This window comes from Neodiprion lecontei, chromosome 5, assembly GCF_021901455.1.
Source record: "Neodiprion lecontei isolate iyNeoLeco1 chromosome 5, iyNeoLeco1.1, whole genome shotgun sequence".
Lineage (NCBI taxonomy): Eukaryota > Metazoa > Arthropoda > Insecta > Hymenoptera > Diprionidae > Neodiprion > Neodiprion lecontei.
The window spans coordinates 18378076-18404181 of record NC_060264.1 but is presented as its reverse complement, the minus strand read 5'-3'; the positions used below and the strand labels follow the sequence as shown (position 1 = coordinate 18404181).

Genomic DNA, 26106 nt, shown 5'->3' with positions numbered 1-26106 from the left:
ACTAGTTTACTCGTGCTCACAATGAATATATTTTCCACTTGTCTGAAAGCACGTCGTGTTTCTTTTATATTACTTCGTGAACAAATTGGTGCAACTGGTTTCAATCAGTTACACCAAACAAGGTCCGGTTAGATCAACAAAGAATGGCATACAATCGACGTAAATATTTTGTAACCTAGAATCCTGTACTTATTTTATGTGAAGTACCTGATTGTTTTTGTCAACGAACATGCGACTTGGAGGAACAATTCATAAACATGGATTAAAATGATATTTAGTTGATGCAGTTTCGGAAATCCGTCAAAAGGTTCACTCGAATCAATACGAGATTGAAGTGAAGAATTCTTTTTCCTCCGTGCACGCGCGGGAATTGCAGGATTATTTGAATATGAATTATATTGTTGGTTTATTTCGATTTTTAAGTTCAATTATTTGCGAGTCATACATTATTGCATGACATTGAGAGGTCAGATTTGCATGGCATACCTCCGCTCCACCCGCCTGACAGAAGCTTCTACACATTCGATTTTTCAGTTTCACTCTTCACTTATCTGCAGAGCTGTGAAAAAGCAAGCCGTGATATTGAATTTGATGTTTTTACATATTCTATTACCTTCAACGAATGAGCGTGTTTTTCCACACTGTTCCTATTATTATACTATTTTAATGTACTATTAGTTGTTGGAAAATATACTATTCTGTACTTGATCACGCCAATTTCTGTAAATGTAAAAACATAAGCTTTTAAATTTTCAGATTCTTGTAACTTTTATTTATTTTTTTCTATTTCACATCGATGTAAATAATTGCAAGGAAACTCCGTAAAATGTAGCGTAAAATTGGCTCAATTTCTCGAACAGTTCGTGTTACTAAAACTTTAGAGAAACGTCCTAATAGTTCTGTGGGAGCTATTGCTAAGTTATCGAGTAGTTCATGGAAAGTTGCAAGTCCGAAATATGGTACGAAAAGAAGGATACAAATACATGAAAACTTTTCGGACGTTTTGGGAAACAGATTATGAGCCCTTCTCATAATAGCTGTAGCATTACTGCCGAATCTAAAACTCTCATCTAAACGGTCATCTATAAAATCAAAAATTTGCGCTAAACGAGATTTTCTTTTCAACTCCGTATATAATATAGTCAAAAAAGGAAAAATGCCTTCAAAACTGTCGAATTTTTTTTAGTAAAATGGATATCGTTACAAATACCATTTAAATATTGGTGGAATTACGAGGTAATGTGGTACAGTTAATCATCGAATAAACTGATCGATTCAATTATTTGAAACTTAAATTTAACTTACAACATTATGTATGTACATTCGTACGTATACATGGAAATACAAGAATAAATAATAAATAAATATAATTAACGATTACTTAAAATTAAAGTCAGCAAATGACAAAGTGGAACAATGATTACAGAATGATAATCTTGTGTCGAATTTGAAATAATTTTCTCTGATTATTTACTTTATGAATTTAATAATTGAGCACCAAATATATGCATAAGCGTATAAATATAAATTCGGAAAATGAATTGACAGAGTCAAAAATCTCTATTAATGTAGATTGTTTTTTCTTATAATTATGTTGAGCATTTCGGGCAAAACCGCTGGGCTAGTTGCTCTTGGTTTTTGACCTTGCACTAATCTGGTGATAGACAGTTTTTGTAAACTTTTTTCAAACTTCAGAAAATGTTTGATATTAAAACCTAGTGAATTCTTCGATCTTTGACAATTTCAATGGTTCCGTTATCCCTGCAAATAAAATCCGCAGGATTTGCAATATGATCGCTGAAGGTTTCTTCTTCCAGGAGTCTTTTACACGGACGATTGATTTCTGTGTTCGGTTTTATCCACAAATCTCTTCCTTCTTCTCCTGGATTTTTTTTCGTCATCGCAACTGGCGTAAAGCTTAGCGCAGTCGCTGAATTTCACTTTACTCGATGTTTTAAACTTTTCAAATCCATGCCTGCATGAAAGAAAAGAAAAAAAAAAAAAATAGAAAACAACATTATAATGAATTCGACTTTCTTTTTCATGTTGTAAGTCGCGAATTGGCGTATTATTTGAATTACATCAAATACATACTGAGAAAAATTTCATTTCTTACAGTAACTAGAAAAATTCAATAAAGCAGGTATCGTTGAAATAACTGTTTGAATATTGTTGGAATTACGAAAAACGAGCTACGCGTAACCATTTTGCGCTATTGTCGATTCTTTTTTGGTAATTGCAATGCAAAATCAGTTTGTTCGGTTTACCGTACTTTTTAAGTTAAACAAGGCTTTAACGTCAATTTATTGTTGCACAAGCATTAAATTTCCGCAACAGTTACAAGAAAATATGTCAATAGTGATAATAATGAGAAAGAATAGTAACAGATACTAGAATTTCTGGAAATAACTACAAAACTAATTTTCATTTTATACCTAGAACTGTAGTTTTCGATTGTGGTAAAAAATGAAAATAGTCAAGGACTGAGCGGTAACCGGAACTAAAAATTTCCCTCAGTGCAGAGTACAAGCGCATAGCAAGTGCACGGATCTGCTTTTCAAGTGGCTTTACTATTTATTTACGATGAAATGTTGCCGTGTGGTTGATACTTACGAAAAGAAATCCATCGCGTAACTCAGCAGTGGAAATTCTCGGGTTTTCGCGTCAATTTCGCAGACCAAACGTCGGCGACACACATCGTCGTTCATTTCCAGGGTCGAAAAAACCATCTCAGCCATGTCCATACTTCAATATAAAAGAATTTTTCTTTATCGGATTATGTAATTAGTGGGTTCGTTGATCGGCCTAGTTTATCTTAGTTTATTACTGGTCAATATAAATAAATCTAGACAAAATCAAATCACGCTAAATAAGATATTGAAAATTTGAGAGCAGGTTTTACAATCAGAACGATAGAGGCGATTCAACTTTAGTGTTTGGAACAAAATCAAATGACCGGATCAAAATGGGGTAATTTAAAAGCTTGGTAGAAAAATCATCAAAGTATATAACACATTTGACATACAACCATAAATTTCAGTTTGTAATTAGTGGAAAGTATTTATTCTAATTGCAATTGGAACATATTATACCCTCTACTAATAATCTGTCCGCACTTCGAAAAAAGTGATGAAAAATTGTGCAAATTCTCAAGTGGTAAGTTTTCGCTGCAGTGATTAAAGAGTGTGCTACTAGAGTACTGCTAATATTTTTTATTCAAATACCGTTTAAACTGCTAATGTTATAATGTATTTGCATATACAATGAAAATGCGTACTCTTTAATTTGAAGTTGACTGTGGTAATTTATTTGGCCGAGTATCCTGCGGCGCAGTTTATATGCATGTCCGTTTCCAGACGTTTGAATTTTTTTTTTTTTATAGGGAATTCGCAAGACGTTCATCGTTTGAGAAAGAATTTCACGTAGGATATCGACGTTTTTAAAGAATAATTATTGAATGGCTTGCTTTTCGCGATCGTTTTTCGTAATTTTGTATACAACGTAGAATTTCTAGTTTAAAGAAACGACTAAGGTTTGATTTTTTTTTCATAAGATCCACCTATTGAGACAAGGATAGAAAAATATGTGACAAATTCTCAAAATCAGCCAAAATTATAGTAATAAGACGAGAAGAGTTTATAAATGCAGAGCTATTAACTGTTAAGTATCTTCTGTTCGGCAAATTTTCCTTGTGAGAGTTGAAAAGCGCTAGTATAAATATTCATTCCTATAAATTGATATTCTTCTGTGAAATTCTATAAAAATAAATTCTTTTTTTTAGAGTTTCAGGGTATCTCAACATATCCAAGAACTCACAGTTTTCGATAATTATCTACCTGAAACTAAGTGAATGAATTCGCACGGCTCTACAAGAGTTCGCGGCAGTTTATTTTAATTTTTACGGATAGTGTAAAATTCCTGAAAAATCTTGAAGAATTTCGCAGAACAACCATAGGCATTTTTTCCACCAGGATTGTAACAACTGATTTACCGCGAACAAAACCATACTGGTGTTGTAATACATTTTTGGCTAATTGTAAGCAAAGCTCTGCTCGTTTACTCTAACATTGACTGACCCCTTTATCTCTGCCTAGAGAGCTTTCAATTCCCAGGCGTTGGCATTAAAAGGGTGCTTTTGACTATTATTGCAGGCTACGCCGCACTGATGCGAAAATACTGCAGCCAGCGCAATTTTGCATGTAACGCCGAACAAAATTATTCAAAAACTTTGTGGAGTCGTGCGAAAATAATTAGAGGAAATGCATTTCTGCGGTAAGTGGTAATTCAATAATATGAATGCATTTCTTTTTCTTGGAATTATTGCTGCCTGATACTAAACCGTATTTGGATATTCTTAGGTATTTTCACATCAGTGATCCGTGCGCATTGATAATAGTCAAAATACGTGACACTTAACTTGGGCGGTAAAGACTGAGGCGACATTTGCAGTGATTTGATAATTAGTCAATTCTTGTTTACGGAAAAAGCACCTTTTCTTCGTATATTTTTTTTGTTTCTTTGAAGTATATGATAGCTCAACTTCTCTATCGAGTCAGATTTTTGTACAGTGTCTATCGCACACAGTCTTTAGAACAGCTTCCGGGTTGTTCTGCTATCTCGAGTTCATAAATTGTCGGAATTTGAACGCAGTCTCGTTATTCAACACTCGTAGAAACCTATAACCGCTCATTAACTCGGCAGAAATTAACCACTTGAACTATTTTGATTTCCCTTAGGAATCTAGCTGGTTTCCTTAGGACTAACAAGTCACCTGGAATAGACAAAGCGGAAATTTGAGACAGGGAGTAAACTTGGGATTTCTGGTTGATTTCTTGGCGTGCGTGATAACTTTCCTTGTTGACATTAAATCAGCGGGGACGGTGAGCTTGAGCAACCTGGTTGTTTGATATTTACCTTTCAAAGTGTGACAATTTGACTTCCCTGATGAAAATTTAAAGTGGTTCAATAGTCTCTCTGATTTTCTCGCGATCACTCTCAGTTGTTTCGGTATTTTATGATTTACTGTGTTTAATGCTTGACATAATTACATTTTCACGTTCCTCTTGCATTTCTACGAGTGGGCCATGCTATAAATTCTCCTACTTTACACCCTGGCGCCGAATGTACATGTTGAATGAAGCTCTTTAATTGGAATTCCGTGACTAAAGTTTTAGGATCTTCATACCCAGGAATTGATCAATAAATTGCATTCAGTAGACGTAATTAATTTAGGTACATCACATTCTCAAACTTTTTCCGTAAAGTTTATAAAACGTACTTGCTAACCGTGTATTAGTTTTTTGTAAATTAATTACTATTACATTTCGTTAAAAAAAAGATTGAGAAAAAAGCTTACTAACACAAGCGAATGAGTGATTGAAAACGTTTGTCTTTTTAACTCACTTTTTTAATGCATGAGAGATCATATCCGTATCAATATAGCTTTGAACCAAGCTGCGTGCCCAACTTCCAGATGATGACCAGTCATTGGTATTGCCCCAGGATCCGTATTCCGGCACGTGATCAGGTGGAGGTGTGACTGAGTATCCTGTAAGATAAAGGAATCGGATTTATAGTTGTTTAACGTTAGATTTACCAATATATGTGAGAAATGTGGACAAAAAAACTGTCTGACTTTTCCTTGTCAATTAGGCTTCTCTTCAAAATCCGATAAAACTGGTACGCACATTTTATTCCATGGAATCAGAAGTTGAATTGATCTGTTCCCTCTTAACAATTATTTATAACTCATATGAAAGATGACTTCATTTATTCTTCAAGTTGAGTGCAAAAAAGTTGATCGTGTAATTTTTTTCGCCCTTAGGTAATCGATAGAAAGGGCACAACGCTGTTTGTCTTCGTGTAACAGTCTAACTGCCGCGTTTAAATTCCTGATATCAGTATACTCCTGCGGGGGTTAGTGAACTGCCATTAATTTCGTGCCCCATGTTACTAAGCAATTAGCTACAACCAATTTATTTCAAGCTACATCCACATCCCTCCCCCTCCCCATTCGGTCTACGTGTTGTTTGTTTTTAAACTAAATGAGATTGTCTCATACGGTAATTATTCTCTTACCCCCTGTTATGCATAGGTATACATACGCGCATTGCACAAACTGAGAGAAATTTCTAGTTCCGGTTACCGCTCAGTCCTTAACTATTTTCATTTTTTACCACAGTCGAAAAATGTAGTTCTAAGTAGAAAATGAAAATTAATTTTCTAGCTGTTACCCGAAAGTCTAGTATACGTTACTATTCTTTCTCATTACGATCGCTGTTGCTATATTTTCTTGTGACCTTTTCGAAAATTTAATGCTTGTGCAACAATAAATTGATGTTAAAGCCTTATTTAACTGAAAAAGTAGAGTGAACCGAAGAAACTGATTTTGCGTTGCAATTACCAAAAAAGGATCGACAATAGCGCAAAATGGTTACGCGTACCTCGTTTTTCGTAATTCCAACAATATTCAAACAGTTATTTTAACGATACCTGTTTTACTGAATTTTTCCAGTTACTGTAACGAATGAAATTTTTCTCAGTGTACGATACCTATTTTACTAGAATTTCACGCGACGCCAACGAATAGACTTTTTTCTCACGATCAGTGCAGGACTGATCTAGCATATTCCATTTTTATCTCCATCGCAATATCGTATTGAGAAAAAAATATCTGACCCTAGGAAGCAATTACTTCCGTCTAAGATTATCCAAACTTTATGCCCGAGTTCAATCAAGGCGTCAGTTTTTACATCCGTGTATGTAATGCATAATGCATCAAACGCACAAATAGAAATATAATTAGCATCTCGTGAGCTGTTTGTTCTACTTGAATTTGCTTATATTCAATTCTGTCATATAGTAGATGTGTTGTTTCATTGGTATTACATCTTAATGTAAGTTTCCTCTCATTAACGTTCACTATAAAATTAGATATAAATTTTCAACATGTCTATGCTCGATGATCACCTACTAAGTTCTCTGTAATTATATAAGTTATTTTTTTGTTTGTATTCTTTTCCAATAAATAGTCTAATGATGGCTGACTAGGCCCAGCCGAAACGTCGCTAAAAGAACCCTAACGGTTTTTCTCCTGTCAAAATTGACCTTCCCCGACGAATTCCTTACTAATATATCTTCTCGGATTACTAAAATCGACACGTACTCATTGCTACCCTATAGATATAATTTATTTCCGAATTGAGGTCAGGCCTCACTTAGGGATGAGTCTGTTCGATCTGCGATTACTGATTTTCTGAGCCTCGTTATTTGAGATTATAACAGATGTATTTTGGGTAAATAAAAATTTTATCCTGTTAAATGGAATGAAATGTGGCATGAATCAATACATACACTGATTTTGTACAAGCTAAAGCGGTTTATTAGGTGCCACGAACTGCTTCCAACCTAAGGTTTACAAAGATGAATCGGGGTGGCCGTAGCTCGTGAACGGTATGACGGACGTCACGCAAGAGGTGAAAAATCATTTCGCCAAATAGTACGCTCGTCTAATACTCATGCATATTGTGTCGACGCGTGCACACTCCACCTTTCCCATTCACCATTAATTCACGGTATATAAATATACGTACCTAATCCGTGAGCCGGCTCGTGAACAACAGGACAACCCCCGCCTAGGTATCCTATATACTTCAGGGCTCCAAATACTTTGAGGGTAAATCCAATGATCCCAATTACCGTGATAACGACCAAAATGATTTTTATTTTTATCGCGATGAATGCCGCTAAGCTCTTCAGACCTCCGGCAACTGTGAAATCATCATGTCATTATTAAATACCACTTGTACCGGTGTAAGCTGCAAGTCGATTTTGTTCATGGCATTTGGAATTTACTCTGGTGGATTTGGAAGGGTTTCGAGAAAAAAAATTTCGCACTGAGCAGTTAAAGTGAAGAAATCATAAAGAAGAATTTATTAGGAAAGAATTCATTGGTTACGTCGACATTCAATAAGGTCCGAATTAGATTATATTTCTTCTTTTTCATGCGTAAGACGACGGGAAACAGCGAAACTTAACAGATTGTCAGGCCGCGCATGCGCGAGCTTTGTAGAGTTTTCATCCAGAGGGTCTATTACGTAATTTCACTTTTCACATTTCCCACCATCCAAGCATTCTGATTGGTTGACTGAACTTTGCAAACCAATCAAAATGGTGGGAAATATGAAAAGTGAAATTACATAAACGACCCGCAGGCTGACCACCCCAAGCCGAGCTGACAAATGTAACTTATGGAGGTTATGTTGGTAATAAGAATTTCTTAGGCTTGGCAGATCTCAAATAGTTGATGTGGTAATTCGGAAAGATTTGGCAAAGTTTTATCGGGCACTGACTGATAACTAATGACTACTACGAGTCGTCACAACAACGTAATTTCTATTCGTGACTTGATAGTTTGACATCTCATCCCTGGTAAAAACTCCGTTAGACGCAGATAGAAACTGTGCTAAAAACCGTATAGAAACAGACACGGAATCAGTTTTCTGTCTGTTTCTTTACAGTTTTTGGCACATTTTCTGTATTCGATGCATAAATACATAATTACCAAAATATACCGAATTTTATCGCAATTTTTTAGGGTGGTTGGTTTTCTATCTTGTAGTAAGTAACATGATTACAATTTTTGTAACAAATCATCTCTTTCTACGAAAAATTTACAAAAAAACGATTTTCAATGATTTTATCTTTATCCATGTTTTCGTAGAATAATGCAGAATTTATTCTCACCAAGGCAACTCTACCAGTAATACAAAAATTTTAGCAGTGTGTAAGTATTCAGCATCATTTGTCATGATTTCTGAAGCACTTGTAGAACACTTTAATGATCTATACTGAGAGCATAAGTTCCGGCTATGAAATCGTAATTCAGGCACGGTTAAGCGTCTGATACAAGAAGATAGGTATATGTATGTATGCACACCTACGCATATATTCATGACTAGAGAAAAGTGAAATGAATAATTACATGGAGACACATTCACGGTACTACAGCCGGCGTTCTTCGCTGAAATTCGAATGTGGCTGCGATTACTCCACAGTAAAATCCGTGCTCGAATCGTGTGCATATGTATGACTGTAAAACTTACAGAGGTAGAGTTTGTGTTTGCGTTTTATCTTGTGTCCCTTTTTATCCTCCAACGCATAATCGTAATCATCGTAGTCGCTGTCGTCCTCATCCTCGGCATTGTCTCCCTCACCGAAAGCTGCCTGCTTCGATGACTTTTCATCCAAAGCAGCCACGTAAGTCACGAGTATGATCAACGTGACGAGAAAACACACACGCCGCATTGTGTAATTATTAATACTTTTACTGTTAATGTTATTGTTCTATGATATATTTATGTACTCGCAGTTATCTACGGCGGAATGTTTAATCTTGAATTAAGTAGCGAGGTTCACAAACGCTTCAATTCATTTCTGTAATGAACACTAGGGGTTGCCTTGACGCGAACGTACTTCCGTCCTGAGAAGATCTCCGCGCTTTTATAAGCTGAGGAACGAAGCGTCATCTACTAGCAGCTAATTATTTGGCCAAGCAAACCTGCGCTACTTCCATTTTTTCTCTTCATTGTAATGAGCTCCGTAAACAGCATTGACTGATTCGATATTTGCGGCCCTCGTTTGAGGATCGAACGTTCAATGGTGATCCAAATTTTTATTTACACCTATGCTACATCGGGGTTATGTTACGGTACATTATATATGTTACTAATGCCGAAAATGAAACTGACCTTTTTAGTTAACCTATGTATAATTTACCGAGAATTCTTCAAGTGATTTTTTCCATTGTGGTCTCGTACTAATTCATCGAAATGTGGAAAAATAGTTTTAGAGCCAATCGACGTTATAGGGGGTCTTTACCAGCCGAGTAAAATGTTACTTATTTTCGCTATTGTACTAGTCTAGACATCGCTAACGCGAGAATGTCGCAACTACCGCCAATTTGCAAGCAATGCTTAGTACGAATGTAACAAAAAAATTGTTCTACGCAATAATAATTCCAGCAAATCTAGATATTCCCGTCATCGAATTATCATAAATTGCAGTACATTTTCCGGTGGTATTCTCGCATGTTAAAGAATATTTTTGGACATTTTTGCTCGGTGTTGCATGTAAAATCTCTCTATTTTTAGTAGTGTTATGGCCAGTGACGCGTACTGGCACTGACAATGGTAAAAATAATTTAACTCGGTCGGTAAACATTGACTATATATGTATAGTATTACCCTGAGTGAAAGCAGGGTGAAGAACCGTTACGATTACAATTCTTCTCTGAAAAATTTTGTGATTTCCAATACAAATATCGACGATTTGGCTGACACTCCGAGCGCTCATAAATGCAAATAATCGCAAGAAAATTCTTTTGCCTGTACACATTATATTCTGTGTTTAGGTGTGCAGTTTTTCAGACACGTTACACGTTAAATATTATTGTAATAATAACTACTGAAATAAAATTTGATACCAATTTGTTTCCAAATACGATAATGTAAAACATGCATTATAGCGACAAAATATTTCGAGATATCTAAAAGACCGTCTCTGGTGATAATACTTGAAAAAATATCGAAATATTTGAATAATAACATCGTGAATTGAGTGCATCATTTTTATCAAACAATGGTCGTTACTTCACCAGTATTGACCCGTAGAATATTGGATATGTTTTGAATATTCAAGACTCGTTCACAATATGCAAAAGACATGCCATATGTATGTACATTACAAGTTTGCATAATAATCAAGCGAATATTTAGTTTTATACATCTTGACATGTTGAATGAACGCACTCAAGATAATCGATAATGTTGCAAGTGTATTCACCGAAAATATTTCATGTATATTTACTTTTGTGTAATTTAACACGTTCGGTGAATTTATCAGTCACATCAGATAATGTTCCAGGTAAATTCAGAAATATTCAAGGAATTTTAAAACATAAGTATACACTAGTACTATTAAAGGCGACTATAGACAGTGAACTTTCTCGCTAGAAAAGTAGCTCCAAGGATACTTATAATACTTAATAGTCGGCTCGGATGACAGATACGGTCAGCGTATTATTATAGATAAGTATATTATAGATTTGCAGATAGACTTATTTTAAAGGTAGCAAGAAAAATACTAAAGTACTACCTTCAAAACCCTCGCTCGCGAAAGCTCGCTCGGGGTCGGATGCCTAATCTAGCTGGTTTTTGTGCTCGTACAACATGGAGCGCAGGAACTACGGAGCGCTTGTCGTGGAAGTCGAGTTTCACCAGGTAGCGGACCTGGAGCGCAGAAATTACGGAGCACGTGTCGTGTAAGTCGAGTTTCACCAGGTAGCGTACCTGGAGCGCAGAAACTACGGAGCACTTGTCGTATAAGTCGAGTTTCACCAGGTAGCGTACCTGGAGCGCAGAAACTACGGAGCACTTGTCGTGTAAGTCGAGTTTCACCAGGTAGCGGACCTGGAGCGCAGAAACTACGGAGCACTTGTCGTGTAAGTCGAGTTTCACCAGGTAGCGGATCTGGAGCGCAGGAACTACGGATCGCTTGTTCTGGAAGTTGAGTCTCACCAGGTAGTGGACTTGGAGCGTAGGTACGACGGAGCGCTTGTCGTGTAAGTCGAGTTTCACCAGGTAGCGGACCTGGAGCGCAGGAACTACGGATCGCTTGTCCTGGAAGTCGAGTTTTACCAGGTAGCGTACCCGGCGTCTAGGAACCACGGAGCGCTTGTCCTGGAAGTCAAGTTTCACCAGGTAGCGTACCTGGAGCGCAGAAACTACGGAGCGCTTGTCGTGGAAGTCGAGTTTTACCAGGTAGCGTACCCGGCGTCTAGGAACCACGGAGCGCTTGTCCTGGAAGTCAAGTTTCACCAGGTAGCGTACCTGGAGCGCAGAAACTACGGAGCGCTTGTCGTGGAAGTCGAGTTTCACCAGGTAGCGGACCTGTAGCGAAGGGACTACGGGGCGCTTGTCGTGGACGTCGAGTTTCACCAGGTAGCGGACCTGGAGCGCAGGAACTACGGATCGCTTGTCCTGGAAGTCGAGTTTTACCAGGTAGCGTACCCGGCGACTAGGAACCACGGAGCGCTTGTCCTGGAAGTCAAGTTTCACCAGGTAGCGTACCTGGAGCGCAGAAACTACGGAGCGCTTGTCGTGTAAGTCGAGTTTTACCAGGTAGCGTACCCGGCGTCTAGGAACCACGGAGCGCTTGTCCTGGAAGTCAAGTTTCACCAGGTAGCGTACCTGGAGCGCAGGAACTACGGATCGCTTGTTCTGTCGGTAAGTATAATAACTGCAAAAGATTCAATATTTAAACTTATTGGAGGCTACTTTAGCCATGCAGATACGCCGAAGAGTCGCATCAGCAAATAAACAGGACACTTGCACTGACAGTGCCTTAATTCTGGTGTTCCACTAGTCCAGATAACCCTAACGGCTTGTCTGTGGAACGGACGTTAAAAGAGACATGAAGTGTGTGAAGTGGCCTGTATGTAGAAAGTCTTACAGTGATTTCGAATTGGTAAAGGAATCTATACTGTGGACATACGATTCGGCACACGAGCCAAAAGTCAAGTGGTTAATTTGCAAGTAATTGGATGCCTGTCATTGGCTTGTTAGCTGAAAAAAATGATCATGGTAGAATCGGAGTGTAAAAAACAAACATATTCATAGTTATAAATCAGTATTGTAAGTTATCTAGACAACATAAAAAAAAAAACATCTATAATAACCGTGATATTTACGGTAAAAGTAAATTTATTGAAATATTTTGACTCGTTTAAAAAATTTTGTTCAACGAAACGAGTAGAAATCTGTTTGGATCCATCATCACAATCGTAGTATTTCCGTCGAAAAACGTCTTTACAGTTGAAATCATGGTAATTATGGGACGATAGAATCGGAGGTTGAACAAAATCATCATCATCTCGGTTAATTAGAGATTGGGCTTTTTTCTTTTCAGCCTGCAATTTTTAAACATAGAAGAGTTGAAATAGATTTATTAAATCACGCATAGATCCAAGTTCTTCGTCTTATTCCCACCTAATGATTTTTGTATTTTAATTTTGATAACCCTTATTGCAGAAAATACTAATCGAAACGTTAATCACATAAAATAATATTGTTTTTTCATGCGACATCCCAAAAATGGTTGTCCAGTGAGGCCAAGAATACCGGCATACATGTGTGTGCTGAAGTCAGTCATGTTCTGTCATCCGATGAATCGTATTTGAGGCGAGAAACCGTCATCTTGAAAGCAACTGAAGTTCTTAGTACCGTAAAGTATTTCACGACATCCCGGTACGTTCTACGAATAGCATTTTTACTGTCTTCCCACAATCAGATTGGATTGGAATTTAGCGGTTCAATTCACAAGTTGCATTTTCGGTAAACGAAGGGCTTTCGCGAGTACTTTTAGCTGTTCGGTGTAGCGAATACTCCACAGATCATTTGAATCAGTAATAAGCGCTTCGTCATTTGAGGAGCTGGACATTTCTTGATACAAACTGTGGAGTTCACGACGAACCTACTTAGAAACTGCATTGATTGCATTGGTAGCACTGACAGACGATTGATAATGGAGTTTTTAAAATGAGGCTGTAAAATTGTTGTAAATGAAAGCAGATATTTTCTTCATATTTTATTATGTGTTGCTTTATCTCGTTTTAAAAACAGTACGTTGGCACAGTACAGTTGACAGCCCGGTACTTAACTTCAATCAGTCGTGTCATCTATAAACGTTTATTTTTATAAATAGAATGAACTTTTTTCATAAAATAATAATTATACACAACCCAATTACCGTTTGCTTGCTTTTGAATTCGTACAATGGCACAATAGTTTTTACAAAGTGCCTCAATCCAACTTTTTTCATGCAACTGAGCGGTAGATTTTCTTTACAAATTATGAATAGCAGCATCTGCGTAATTGCTGTCTCTTTAGCTCGGCCATCTGTTGATTATGAAACACGTGTGAACACAGTAAATATAAACACATCAATTATTGACTAATCATCTTTGCAGGAAAGATTCTATGCATACCTGAAAAATTGCGTTGCTTTTCGAAAATGTCATTAGATAAATTATCATGTTCACCGCTGTCCTGTTCGGGAGTCGAATTTTTCGAATATTATTTATGAGCAATTGCAATTTTTAGAGAACACTTAGGCAAAACTAATTTTAACAAAATACAGTTACACAAGCCGAACGACCGTACATTGAAAGAATCCGAAATTATCTTCACCATCCGATTTTACACTTCAAATTTAATGATAGATGAGAAATGATCAATGTTGAAGGCTCTCCTAGCACCAACATTTCTCAAGTAAACAATTTTACTCAGAACTCGAAAAACATGAGCAAAAGGTTAGTCGATTTCCGTATATCTCCATTTGTAACTTTTTATGTAATTTAATTTCATAAGGCATTAAAAATTATACTTATATCATACTAAGTTACAGCAGTTTAAGTTTTTCATACGAAAAAAAAATTCCGATTATTTTGAAAAATTTAGAAAAGATAGAGAGAATTGTTTTCCCACAACCGGACCAGACTCAAAATTTGTGAAATAGGAAGTAGCTTTTTTGAAAATTTTTCAAAAAATCGAAGGATACATTGTTCAAAATCAGATTTTAATCTATGAATTGAAAAAGAACTAGTGTTACGTTTCAGAAGAACATCTGCGAGAGATCTTCCATTCGCTGCTTGATTCAGATTAAATTTAGTTTCACAACCGTTCGATGTTCATGCATGCGAACTCTGGTGTTTGGTTTGTTCAGGTTTCTGGTACAGCTCTCCACTATCTGTGAATTCGGTTATTTTGGTTCGTGTCAACTATCACTATACGTGATTGAAATAATTATCTTTACACAAAAACCTTAATTTAAAATACACATTTACTAATAATCAACAAGTTCTTTTCGAACAAAGCCTAACGTTAGGTTTTAACAATGTCTTATAGACTCGTAAAGTTGTTTAATTACTGTTACAATAGCAATACTTGAGTTCGGTGTTTCTAATTCTAAGAGTTTGTTAGATTTACTTTATTTGCTCAGCACTTGAATTTGGAAATGATTCCAAGTTTAATTTGGTACTTGATTTTTCGACGTTAACTTATGTTCTTTACTCTTCGATGCTAAATTGTATTCTGATTTGTGTCTTTCGAAATCTCTGGGAAGATGGATGTAGGAAGAGTTTAAGAAAGAGCTCTTCATTAGTGTGCTAGGATCTTTGATAAGTCAGCGCAGGAGGATTGGCCTGTGAGAGCCAATCGGTGGTTGCTGAAAGGACGTTTTGTCGATTCGCATTCTAAGGAATAGAGGATAATGAAATGCTCACGAATTTCCTGTCTCACGCTTTTCGCGTTTCTGTATGCAGGATTGTGTTGAAAAAGATGTCCGGTTCAAATGTGAAACGCGTTTACTACTTAGCATTTCGTAGCTACGAGTTGGATTGCTTGATGACAGGTGCTATGGATGCATAAGAATTGTAAATGCACTGATGTTGTTTACTATGATGGTAACTGTGTGGATCGATATAGATCTAAGAGCTTATCATAAGAGAGTGTATGACGCTGTTATGGTAATTGCACGTCGGTAATTACTGGCGTGGAGAGGGCGCAGCCGCGATTACCGGCTGGGACGTAACAGCAGTAAATAATTTTTTCATATTTTTTTGTATCAAATTTTCGAAAAACTCATTGAAATACACGTAATTTGAAGGAAAAAATTCAATTTGATGTATTTTTAAAAAAGTTTCATGCATTCGAAGAAAGAAATTTTAATTTTGAAAAATTCATATTTCGTAAACGGCTGGATAAAAGAATTCGAAAAAAATCGTGGAGCTCTTTTTCACAGAGTAGAAAAAGGTAAAGAAAATCAAGACCAAATAAAAAATGTCAATTTCGATGGTAGGTTGAGTTGACATGGAACGCCCCTTATATAATATATGTATCGTATGCAGCTTGCAATGACACGCGATACGAACAATCTCTCAACCTAGCAAAAGAAGAAAATGTAAATACCCTTTCTAAGCATTAAAATTGTGATACAAATTATGGGATAAATTGTGAAATGGTCAAATTATGGTACATCTATGGGGTATGGTACAGTACATGGTAAGCGAGAGTAATTGGATACGATTCCATAATTATGGTACGTGTTGGTAACACTGGTTAACTGTTGGCTTGGAGACGCTATATTTGCAAAAATAACAGTGACTCGCAGCAAAAAACTATTGCTTTTACTTGCTAGTATAATAATGCTTTCTACCGTCCAATTGGCGAGATTTTGTTGCCAAGGGACCGAAAGGAGCTCCATATACTTATCCCCTCATTAATACCCAAATGAGTTGATTTTTTTAAATCGTTCGGTGGACTTTTGTTAGTGTTTGATAGTGAGTTCCCAAAGTTTGATACTCAATAGGTTAGTCGTTGACAATAAAATAAATTCGCACAGGGAATTCAAGTGACGTCAGCCCTTCATGATTGTATTTTGAGATCGAATTGAGCAGAATCGAATGCTTGTGCAAAAGCAGAATGTTGGTGTTTATTAGCGCTTGTCCAGTCTTTGATAATCCCTCGATTATCTGTAAAAATTGGAAAAAAAACCTCCGGACAAAAAACCGAATAGACTGTGGTCAGGCACTAGTTCCAGTAGTCTGTCCAAACCCAGTGCCTCTAACTTATGGCAGTTTCGCATTTAACTGTAAATTTTTACGAAATTCGCTTACCTCTACGACCAACAAACGGTTGCCTCTAGGGGAAATTGAATTTTATTGCAATTCATTTTAACGAGAACTGCCATAAGTTAGGGCTGGGTAAACTCCCGGGTCTAATGCACAACTGCAACTGTTTAATTTTTCAAAAATAATCGCTCGGCAATCAAACATCAACATATCATTTTATAATTCATTAATAACGCCAAAACTATTGACTATCAAACGTTGGGAACTCATTATCAGACAAAGGTACGCGTTTTTTAGTTTTCAATGTTCCACAACATACACGAGTTGTAACGAAATCGGAGGGGGACACCAAACTGATGTTCCTTGTCAGTAGACACCTGTGTTCACAAACGTATCTCCTAGAGATAATCTGCTCACGGCTTTACCAAACCTCACAATCAGTTTCAAACCCTCTGCTCAGCATTCTTTCGGCATGTGGCATTCTGACTTGAACAGACGTTGCTTCTGCGATAGCGCAGTATAAGTTAGTAGCACAGATTGATATCTTACTTACGGACTGATGTCCTTACCAGGCCACATATTTCTGTTATACCATCATGTTACGACAAGTGACAGGTGCGATGGGCATACCGCCGACTCCAGGGCTTGTCGTATCTACCTCGGTGTACCGACCGCTTCTTCAACCTCTTATGCGGATGCTAGCCCGGCGATACATCTTCGGTGAGGATTTTTGGTCGTTCCATATAGATTGGTCAAATGAAATGACGGCTCACTTGGGTGTCACGGGGTAAAATGAACGTCTGATCAGCATCAGCTGGCCGATTTTTCGATAGCCTGACCGACATCAGCTGGAGACCGTCATACTCCATGGGCTGATTCACGGCTATCTGTAGGTACCTTCTTTTTGATGACCATATCCATGACCGGTGATACAGAGAACATGTCTCCAGAATAAGCGACACTGGTCACTACGGTCACTGGTCACACCATCTACGGGCTCCGCGAAGCTTCCAATACAGTGATACCAAAGAAAGGGTGGAAATGTTTTTCGCGAGGGACGAAGTTACGTTTAACACACCTGGTATATCCGATATGGTTTTCTCTAGGCAACACTCACCGCTCTTGCCAAGGTACCGAGTGTGTACTTCCAACAACGGCGCAGTTGCTTCACTTAGACGATGGTCCCACGATTCTACAGTTATTCTTTCTCTCCTACTCCCATGGTCTTTGAAAGGGATACATTCCCCATGTACTTACTTCCATGTCTGAGTTTTACTCAAGGTAAGGCCGACAACGCTTTGGCGACTAACGGAAGGAGCTTTCTATTGATCCTTACCAAAGAGTGCGTCAAGAGCTTTTCCACCGTTCACGGTTTTCTCTACGCCTGAATCACGCTGAGGAAGACAATTTTGCGGATTGTGATTGTATATGAACATGATGGCAATGCTGGCAGGATAAATTTTTGAAAACGTTTTTCGATGGAAGCCGTTCGTTTGCGGCCCATGGTTACAAAGAGATTTTTGATTTTCTTGGTGAGCAGAATTTTTCATGCTATTAAAAAGTTTTCAAACACTTGTACCTTTAATATTATTATAATTTAATATCCATTTAACTTCTCTTAATGGATAACTTCCAACAACGGATTCCTCTTTACAACGGACAGTCTAAAACTCTACAGAAGCACAATTTACACGTTAATATTGTTCTGAATAGCGGATACTCCTGAATAACGGACAATACTTTTAGTCGTAAAGATGTCCGCTGTTGAAAAGTTACACTGTAATAATTTGTCCAGCATCAACACAGAACTCCAAAGTAGAAAAATTCAATCCGAGTTACGTTGGATTCAAATTTTTCTACATCAGTTATAGAATGCCATCATGGTTTCTCGTTCACCTTTCGAACACTTTACACATTATTTATAACCCGTTTAACACATCATTGATCTGAGTCAACTTTTACATCAAGTTAATATTCTTTAGTTTTTGGGGCCGCTGATTATAAATCTGAAATCAGGTTTCAAAAATTCAAGATGACGGATCCAATACGGCGGATTCAATACAGTGAAGGAATAATCCGTCATCAATTTTGAAAATATGATTTCAGATTTGTAATTAACGACCTCAAAAACAATTAATTTATGTAAAACATACATATGTGTAAAGGGGCACCTTTCTAATTTACATTATATTGCAAACAGTTACTCTCAAGTAATGAAAACCTATTAGTATACTATCAAAAATAGCAACAAACGCAAAGAAATATGTTGAGAAGTTCTCTAAATATATAAAAAAATGGATGTAAAATAAGTGGTAAGAATACTTACCACTACGACTCAAAGGGTTAATCATGATTTCTCTAGCATCATTCTTATATATTTCCTCCAACGATTTCTTGAAAAAGTGTTTTTAAACTTTTTGGAAGTCGGTATACGAATGAAACTTCTTTGCTTTAGAACACAATTATATTTCCATATTTCAGATGGCATCGCAGCCATAAGATATGGTCAGAAATTTCGCAGCAATAGCTGAAGGCAATGGTCCAAAACCAGTAAATTTTCAATGATCTATAAGATATAATTCTATAAGTTATAACAAATATACATTTACATAAAGCGAATCTTTTGAGTGTAAGAGAACATATTTTCATCTCGCTGGAAACGGATAGTTTGTAAAGATGGGAAAACGTTGCACAGGCACGAAAACAATAAGAATTATGACGAGGAGTGGGATCGAAGATACGGTTACTATGCAGACAGATACACATAAATAATAGGTATGGAAAACACACAGTAAGTACAACAAACGATGATTAATGTCCACATGTATGTACAATGTATATCGCAAGTATATGGGTAACAAGAGCAAAGAATCAATAAACAATAAACGAACCAAACGATTTGGGTGTAATTACTAAGGCATCGGTATTAATCAATGTACAATATACCTTTATTGTTCAATTTAGTGTAATATTATGTGAATAATTTAAATGCAATATAAGAAATTTTTATATGTATTCACTAAAAAATATCTTATGTTTAAGTATGTTTAACCGTTTACACGTTTTTATTTTTCCGTTCAATATATTATCCGAGTTCAGCTATCATTCGTCGTTGTTTTTTTTTTTTTTTTTCAAATTGTTTTGTGCATGAAGTACAATCAGTCATTTTTCAATTTTTACGAAACATACCTACTTTCACTCGTACCGCAAAACAATATTAAGCTAATGTCTTAAGTGTGTCGTTACTTTTGCTGCACGTCCGCGATTTTCTCAACCACGATTGAAAACAAACCAAAAACTTGCGAACCGAATCTGAGGATTTTCGAAAAGAATCCGACGTGATATTATTTTAAGGCAAAATATTTGAAGAAATTGAACGTATTATACAATAATTAAAGGCACATGCTCCTTGTAAATTTGATTCTCTTGTTTCAAATTCAATGTCCATAATACATGTGTCAATTTCATTTCGAGGTAAGTAGTTGACCTGTCTATGACAGAATAAAATTTCGACATTGTGTTTTGTAAGTTTGCAGTCGTTAGCCCATCAAACATTTGTCTTAATTTACAAGTATGGCTTATCAGGAACTATAAACGGTATTGTTGACTGGATTCGAATTGGTTGCGAAGTACTATAAAGCATTTCTTTGGCTTATATTACATACTATAGATTCACTTTAAAAAACGTATCTTCTATTCTATTAATGATGCATCCTGCACTGATATAAAAGCATTGCCTTGTAACTATCTTAAGGATACGTAGTAGTCCTGCCTTTACCGACCGAGCAAATTTATTCTTTCTCTTCCTATATTTAATAAACAAATGATCGGAAACCGTTCAAATTTCGACGGTGCACCGCTCTCTTGTAGCAGACTTAAAGAAAGTTACTAATGTCCCAAAAATCATCAAAAAATGTGTAGTTTTTTGACATTTGTAACTTTTTATATCTCCGGATTTTTGCATATCCCGCATTTCTGGGACCATGAAATCCATGGACGAGATACTGTCCGCCATTCCGGAAGGAATGAGGAGTGAAATGTGGGACTATTTTCGAAGTTATATATAATAACTTCGTGAAAAAAAGACGTTCAGCTTGGCGTTTTTTGGTTGAGGTGGTCACCACAGCATGAAATAGTGCTTCGGTAAAGCTGCGTCAGCCGCGGAAAGTAAAGTCCCTATTATTGAAATATAATATAACTGGAAAGCGCACCAAACTAGTGGGGGTACCGTAGAGAGAGAAGGCTTAGAAGTTACCACCTGTATTTTTCTATTAATTTTTCTATAAAAATTTTATCCACCGTGATACCCGTAAACGACTAAAGGTGATTGAATAGTGTTCCTTTTTCGAAGGCTGTACATAGTGGGCCAAAAAAAAAGCAAGACTGATTTGAAAAGTGAATAAAATCCAAACGTGGTGACGATTAACGGAAATTTTTTTTTCTCGATAGTAGAAGAACGAATCTTTCATTTTACCGTTCAAAATCTGGAAAATCTTCATTTATTGTTGAGATACACGCTTTTAAGAAACTGATTTTGAAAAAGTCACTGGGAGATGAAAAAAAACTATTATTAAAGAATGTTCAACACAATTCTCTCTGAAATTGTGATTCGAAGATTAACTCTGGCGTTTTAGGAATCCTCCGAGATTTTCTTGTAAAATTAGAATCAAAACGCGTGCGTCAAAGTAAGAATTCTGTTTTCGGGACATTATCAATAAAGTCCACTGTAAAAAAGCCGGCTGTAAATGACGTCGAGAATTTGGACAAAATTGATTCAGCCAACTATCAACCAGTTACCACCAGCCGGATCTAACGAACATTTTTAATTTTTCGCAATGACTTTACCACTGACTTTTTTCATATTGTCGAATTATCGAGAGCATCATATTTTTAGACATGGGAGAAAATTTTTCACTAAGCCGTGGATGTTGAAGTCACATAGCATATTATCTTATTCTTCATTGCACGAGATATTGCATCCTGGCGAAAGAGAGTTCAGTAGTGACCGTAAAAGGTGGACACATTGAACCTTATAACCTTAATTCCGCTTCTCATTTGCATTTTCGTGTTGATCATATGAATTACCAGACAGCTTTGAAATATTAAAAATTAGTGGAATAAATGAAAAACACAGTGTTGTAAATATTTTTGTAACTGAATCCTTGAATCATAATTTAAGATCGAAATTAAGATGAACATTCCTTAATATTAATTTTCCTCAGTTTCAAAGCGACTTTCTCAAAAACCGATTTTCAAGAGGGTGTATCTCAGTAGGGAACAAAGATTTTGCAGATTTTGTACGTGACATGCAAGATTCAATCTATTACTTTCAAGCAAAATCAAGTTTTTGGAAATCGATCAACGCGTTCGGATTTTAATCACGTTTCAAATCTGTCCCGTTTTTTTGGCTCACCCTGTATATGGTTCAGTGGTCCCTGCGCAGAGTAACGTCATAGAGTCATGGAAATATAGTACGCGGTCTTGCAGAGTCGCTGAAGCCCAGATCGAAGGACAGAGCTAGCCCCACAGTGGTCCTCTCTCTGTCGCACTGTCACCAAAGTGGCGAGCAACCGTAACATATGTCATAAAACCACATATTTTTTTGATGATTTTCAAGATATTAGTAACTTTTCTGAAGTCCGCTACGAGAGAGCGGTGCACCATCGAAATTTGAACAGTTTCCGTTGTTTATGTAGTGCAGGAAAATAAAGCGTCAATTTGCTCGGTCAGCAAGGGCAGGAGGTTAGGGTATGCATCCTCGTTACAAAAAAAAAAAAAAAATAGTGATACTCAGCAGATTGACTGCATATGCGCGAGATTTGTCGAATTTTCATTTAGGTTAGCCACCTCAAGCATCATCTGTCAATCGCGAGTTATGGAGGTTATGTTGACGATTTAAATTTTGTTAGATTAAGCAGATTTCGAACAATTAATGCAGTGATTCGGGAAGGCTTGGCAACTATTATTATTTACTGAATGACGACCGATGATTGCTTCGAGTCATCACAACAACATAATCTTAATTCGCCACCCGACGCGGAAGAGTTTGACATCTCATGCCCAGTTTGATGTCAGTTGGCTCCCCTGTCTTGCAAACGAAAATGTTGCCGTGCTACGTTCTCGCGGACCACCAGATTTCAATTGTCTTGCGCATGCGCAGTCGGTCGAAAACTTGATAAGTTTCACCGTTTCTTCTGTGTATATTTACTAATCATAAGTCTACAAAACGGAATGAAAAGTTATTAAAAACCGGCAATGATGGTTAAGCTAATTGAATACCCCACAATATAGAGTATTGAAATAACAATAAAATCTAATAACACGTTGACCGGTAACCGTAAACATAAATTAACCATTGAACCGTAAGTAAGAGTGTGTATTTTATAGTTCCCGAAAAAGACTGATGTCGAAAAGAATTCCCAGGTCAAAATGAAATGTGACAAATTTAGTGTCCTGTGGTAGCGTCATCAAAATAAGAGAAGCTGGTTAGTAAAAGTCTTCGTGGCCTCTCCTTTTTTCTCTGTCCTTATTTGCCGCACGTTTTCCGTACGTCTCTCCCTCTCTTTCTATATCTCATTCTTCACGACTGCCTGCGTCGAGCGTAATTCTGTTTCTTACAGTCCCACCGTTTCACGGCATGCAGCAAAATTACGTGTGAATGTGTGCAGGTATGTGACCTGCGTGGGTTTAAAAGGGACGCGGAGGTCGAGGGAAAACACAGACGAGGACGGACGCACAGCATAGACACGGACACATGGATAGACGTATAGACACAAGAACGTGACATAGAGACACGCATGAAAACACGTATGTATGTACAAAAATAACTGCCTGCTCCGCGACACGCCCAAATCGCGTTAAGGATGTGTCGGACCTACAGTCTAAACACGAAAATGGTAAGTCCGAGGTTCAGAAGCTTACAAGACTAAAGTCAATCGAGTTAAATTTGGTTCAAATACGGTATCCCCTCAATGTTGGCACAATCTTTGGATCAACGAGTTTGGTCTGAAAAAACTGGAATTACATTAATTTTAAACCAATTAAACAATTGGTCGAATTTTCCGATGCTTAATACATGTAATTTACTATACTGTGATGAATTATGAGTAGTTTCGTTCGAAAACGGATTCTCTATTATTACTCATCAATTGAGAGGAATTTTTCTGTACAGGTTCATTGCAGAAATGATGCATCTGTAAAATCATTGTAGCTTATTATTAAGGCGGCTCGTTAGCTAAAAATTTATACTTTTCAATCATTTAATTTTCAGGTCGTTGTACTTTGCAAGTATTTGGTTAGTTATTATTATACTCGTAAGATACGGAAATCACTCTAGAAGTGTAAGAATAGTGAAAGTCAAAACGGAAACCGAAATATTGACCCGTAATGTCAAAACTCTTAAAAATGAAGTTGAAAATTTAGTATGCATTCGTTAGATTTCACTCTACTATGGTTCATTTTATTCAGAAAACTATTTTCTACAAATCTACTGCAACTGTTTTTTTCATCACATTGATTGAAAAAAAAAATTGACCTCAGTGAATTTGCAGAAATTATTATATTTTATTTTCTATTCTTGTATTTTTAGCGAGATCTCCTCAATTTACGGATACAATAATTTGACATGTACTCAACGTACGACTATCTCGTAATGAAATTAACAAAAAGCATCGATTTTTAGCGGACCAACTGTCTTAAGAATAGCGAAAAAAAGGGAGGGGTTGCTGCACGCTTCAAAATCCAAAAAACATGCATATTTTTGATTTGCAGAAGGATTCATATCCAACGCCCCAAACCTAAGATTTTGCGGAATGCATTTCTGATTCAGTAAGTATATCAAAATATCAATTATAAATTCAGAATATGCAGTCGGAAAAAATTCTTCTAACCTTGATAGAAAGAAAAATAATTTATCTGAATATGAATCTGTTCTACAATTAACTTGGTGTGAGCGAGAAAACTCAATAAGTTTTTATTTAGAATAAACAATTTTTCCAATAGTTTTGTATCGAAATAGATCTTTTTTCTGCGTGGAAATAATTGTATTAAAACATATTAGCACGGTCCAAAATTAGTTTCTGGCAATTTGCAGATTATCGATTCACAAACGAAATCATTCTTGATCCATTGAAAATAAACAGAACACAATTTCGGCACTAAATGAACGGACTAAATGTGACTAATTTGCGTATCATGATTCTTAATTGAAGTTCATCTTTATTTGAATATGAGGGTTCTCGCTGTTTCTTTTTCATTTGATCGAAAAGAGTTTTGACAAAACTCAACTCAATTAACTTGAGTTTGTTTTTTCTGCACCCTGATTACATTACCTGCATATGGGATATTTTTTTTTTCTGTTACTATATGAAATATGCCACGTATTTTGTATAGCTACAAGCATGAACTTCCGCATACATTATACCTATAATCTACCTACTTATATGTTACACGTAATCTTTATAACGAGTATTGCTGGAGCACAGTTTAAATATTAATCTAGGTTAATCTTACTGTGTTCATTTTTCAGTCGCGATGTCGTAATGAAACTTATCTGTATATTTTGAAATTACCTGAAAAAAAAACGCCTAGTATATTACAAACTTATTATACCTTCCCTACATCTTGATTAAATGATGTATAAACAGTGCTATCATATTGCGTTGCGAACAATATATATATATATATATATATATATATATATATATATATATATATATATATATATATATTTATTATATATGCGAAATAATCGCTTCGCGTATCAGAACCCCTATTTAATTACGATCAAGGATGCTATACTTATTTGTCGTCACAGCTAATGACAATATTTGTTTTCTGCTTTACAAGGACGATCATCGCTAATTTTCGACCAAGTCCGAAAACATAGATTATGGAGTTTAATTTGAAATAAAAAAAAAAAAAAAAAAACAGTCATAACATTGATCGTCGATTATGGCTACTTTGAACGTATAATTACACCACATAAGAATAATTTTAAACTGGTACTTGAAGTAATGGGGAAAAGGAGTTTGAAGATTTTTATGGTTCATTTTTTTCCGGGTTCTGATTTTTAATCATAAGCGTAAAATTTTCGTATTTTAATCGTTGCGTTCAAACGAAAGTGAACATTTTCCATGTATTACAAATCTCATTCGGTTTAAGGATTGTTGAGTTGACTCCTAAAACGAGTTCACAACAACATTAAGTGCCTACCTATGTACAGTATTTGTATACCTATGTATAGATGCATTAGGTAGAGTATTTTTTTTTTTTGCGTATCACACGTATGATGTACAATCTTGTTTAAGAACAAATTTCGTACACACGATGTCATATTGCGATGCATCATTTCTACTAACAGGGACTTGGAAGGTCTAACTTGACCCCTGAAACATGTGTATTAAGTTTAATTTTCTTTT

The 26106-nt window shown here is 36.3% G+C and overlaps 2 protein-coding genes across 3 annotated transcripts; both read right to left on the bottom strand.

Moving 5' to 3' along the window:
* Positions 1-1144: 1144 nt before the first annotated feature.
* On the bottom strand, positions 1145-9470 carry LOC107225503. Of its 2 annotated transcripts, XM_046740637.1 has the most exons (6): positions 9105-9470; positions 8984-9022; positions 7593-7769; positions 5404-5548; positions 2614-2745; positions 1145-1975 (listed from the first exon to the last, which is right to left on the bottom strand). In XM_046740637.1, the coding sequence occupies exons 1-6, from the start codon at positions 9304-9306 to the stop codon at positions 1825-1827; spliced, it is 846 nt and encodes a 281-aa protein (XP_046596593.1). In that variant the 5' UTR covers positions 9307-9470; the 3' UTR covers positions 1145-1824. The 2 variants fall into 2 exon arrangements, with proteins under 2 accessions (XP_046596593.1, XP_015521480.2); XM_015665994.2 differs by lacking the exon at positions 8984-9022.
* A 1686-nt stretch (positions 9471-11156) lies between these two features.
* Positions 11157-17556, bottom strand: LOC124294416. Its single transcript, XM_046739390.1, has 3 exons — positions 17461-17556; positions 11769-12278; positions 11157-11288 (listed from the first exon to the last, which is right to left on the bottom strand). The coding sequence occupies exons 1-3, from the start codon at positions 17554-17556 to the stop codon at positions 11157-11159; spliced, it is 738 nt and encodes a 245-aa protein (XP_046595346.1).
* Positions 17557-26106: the final 8550 nt, after the last annotated feature.

Bases quoted from the DNA above. Each gene is read 5' to 3' on its own strand.
- LOC107225503 (XM_046740637.1), bottom strand. From the start codon at position 9,306: ATGCGGCGTGTGTGTTTTCTCGTCACGTTGATCATACTCGTGACTTAC. The intron at 7,770-8,983 runs GTAATTATTCAT...ATGATTTCACAG, and splicing joins TACCGTGAATGTGTCTCCAT to TTGCCGGAGGTCTGAAGAGC. The intron at 1,976-2,613 runs GTAAGTATCAAC...TCTTTCATGCAG, and splicing joins TACGCGATGGATTTCTTTTC to GCATGGATTTGAAAAGTTTA.
- LOC124294416 (XM_046739390.1), bottom strand. From the start codon at position 17,556: ATGGAGTATGACGGTCTCCAGCTGATGTCGGTCAGGCTATCGAAAAAT. The intron at 12,279-17,460 runs GTGAGCCGTCAT...ACTTACCGACAG, and splicing joins TTTTACCCCGTGACACCCAA to AACAAGCGATCCGTAGTTCC. The intron at 11,289-11,768 runs GTACGCTACCTG...TCTGCGCTCCAG, and splicing joins CCGTAGTTTCTGCGCTCCAG to GTCCGCTACCTGGTGAAACT.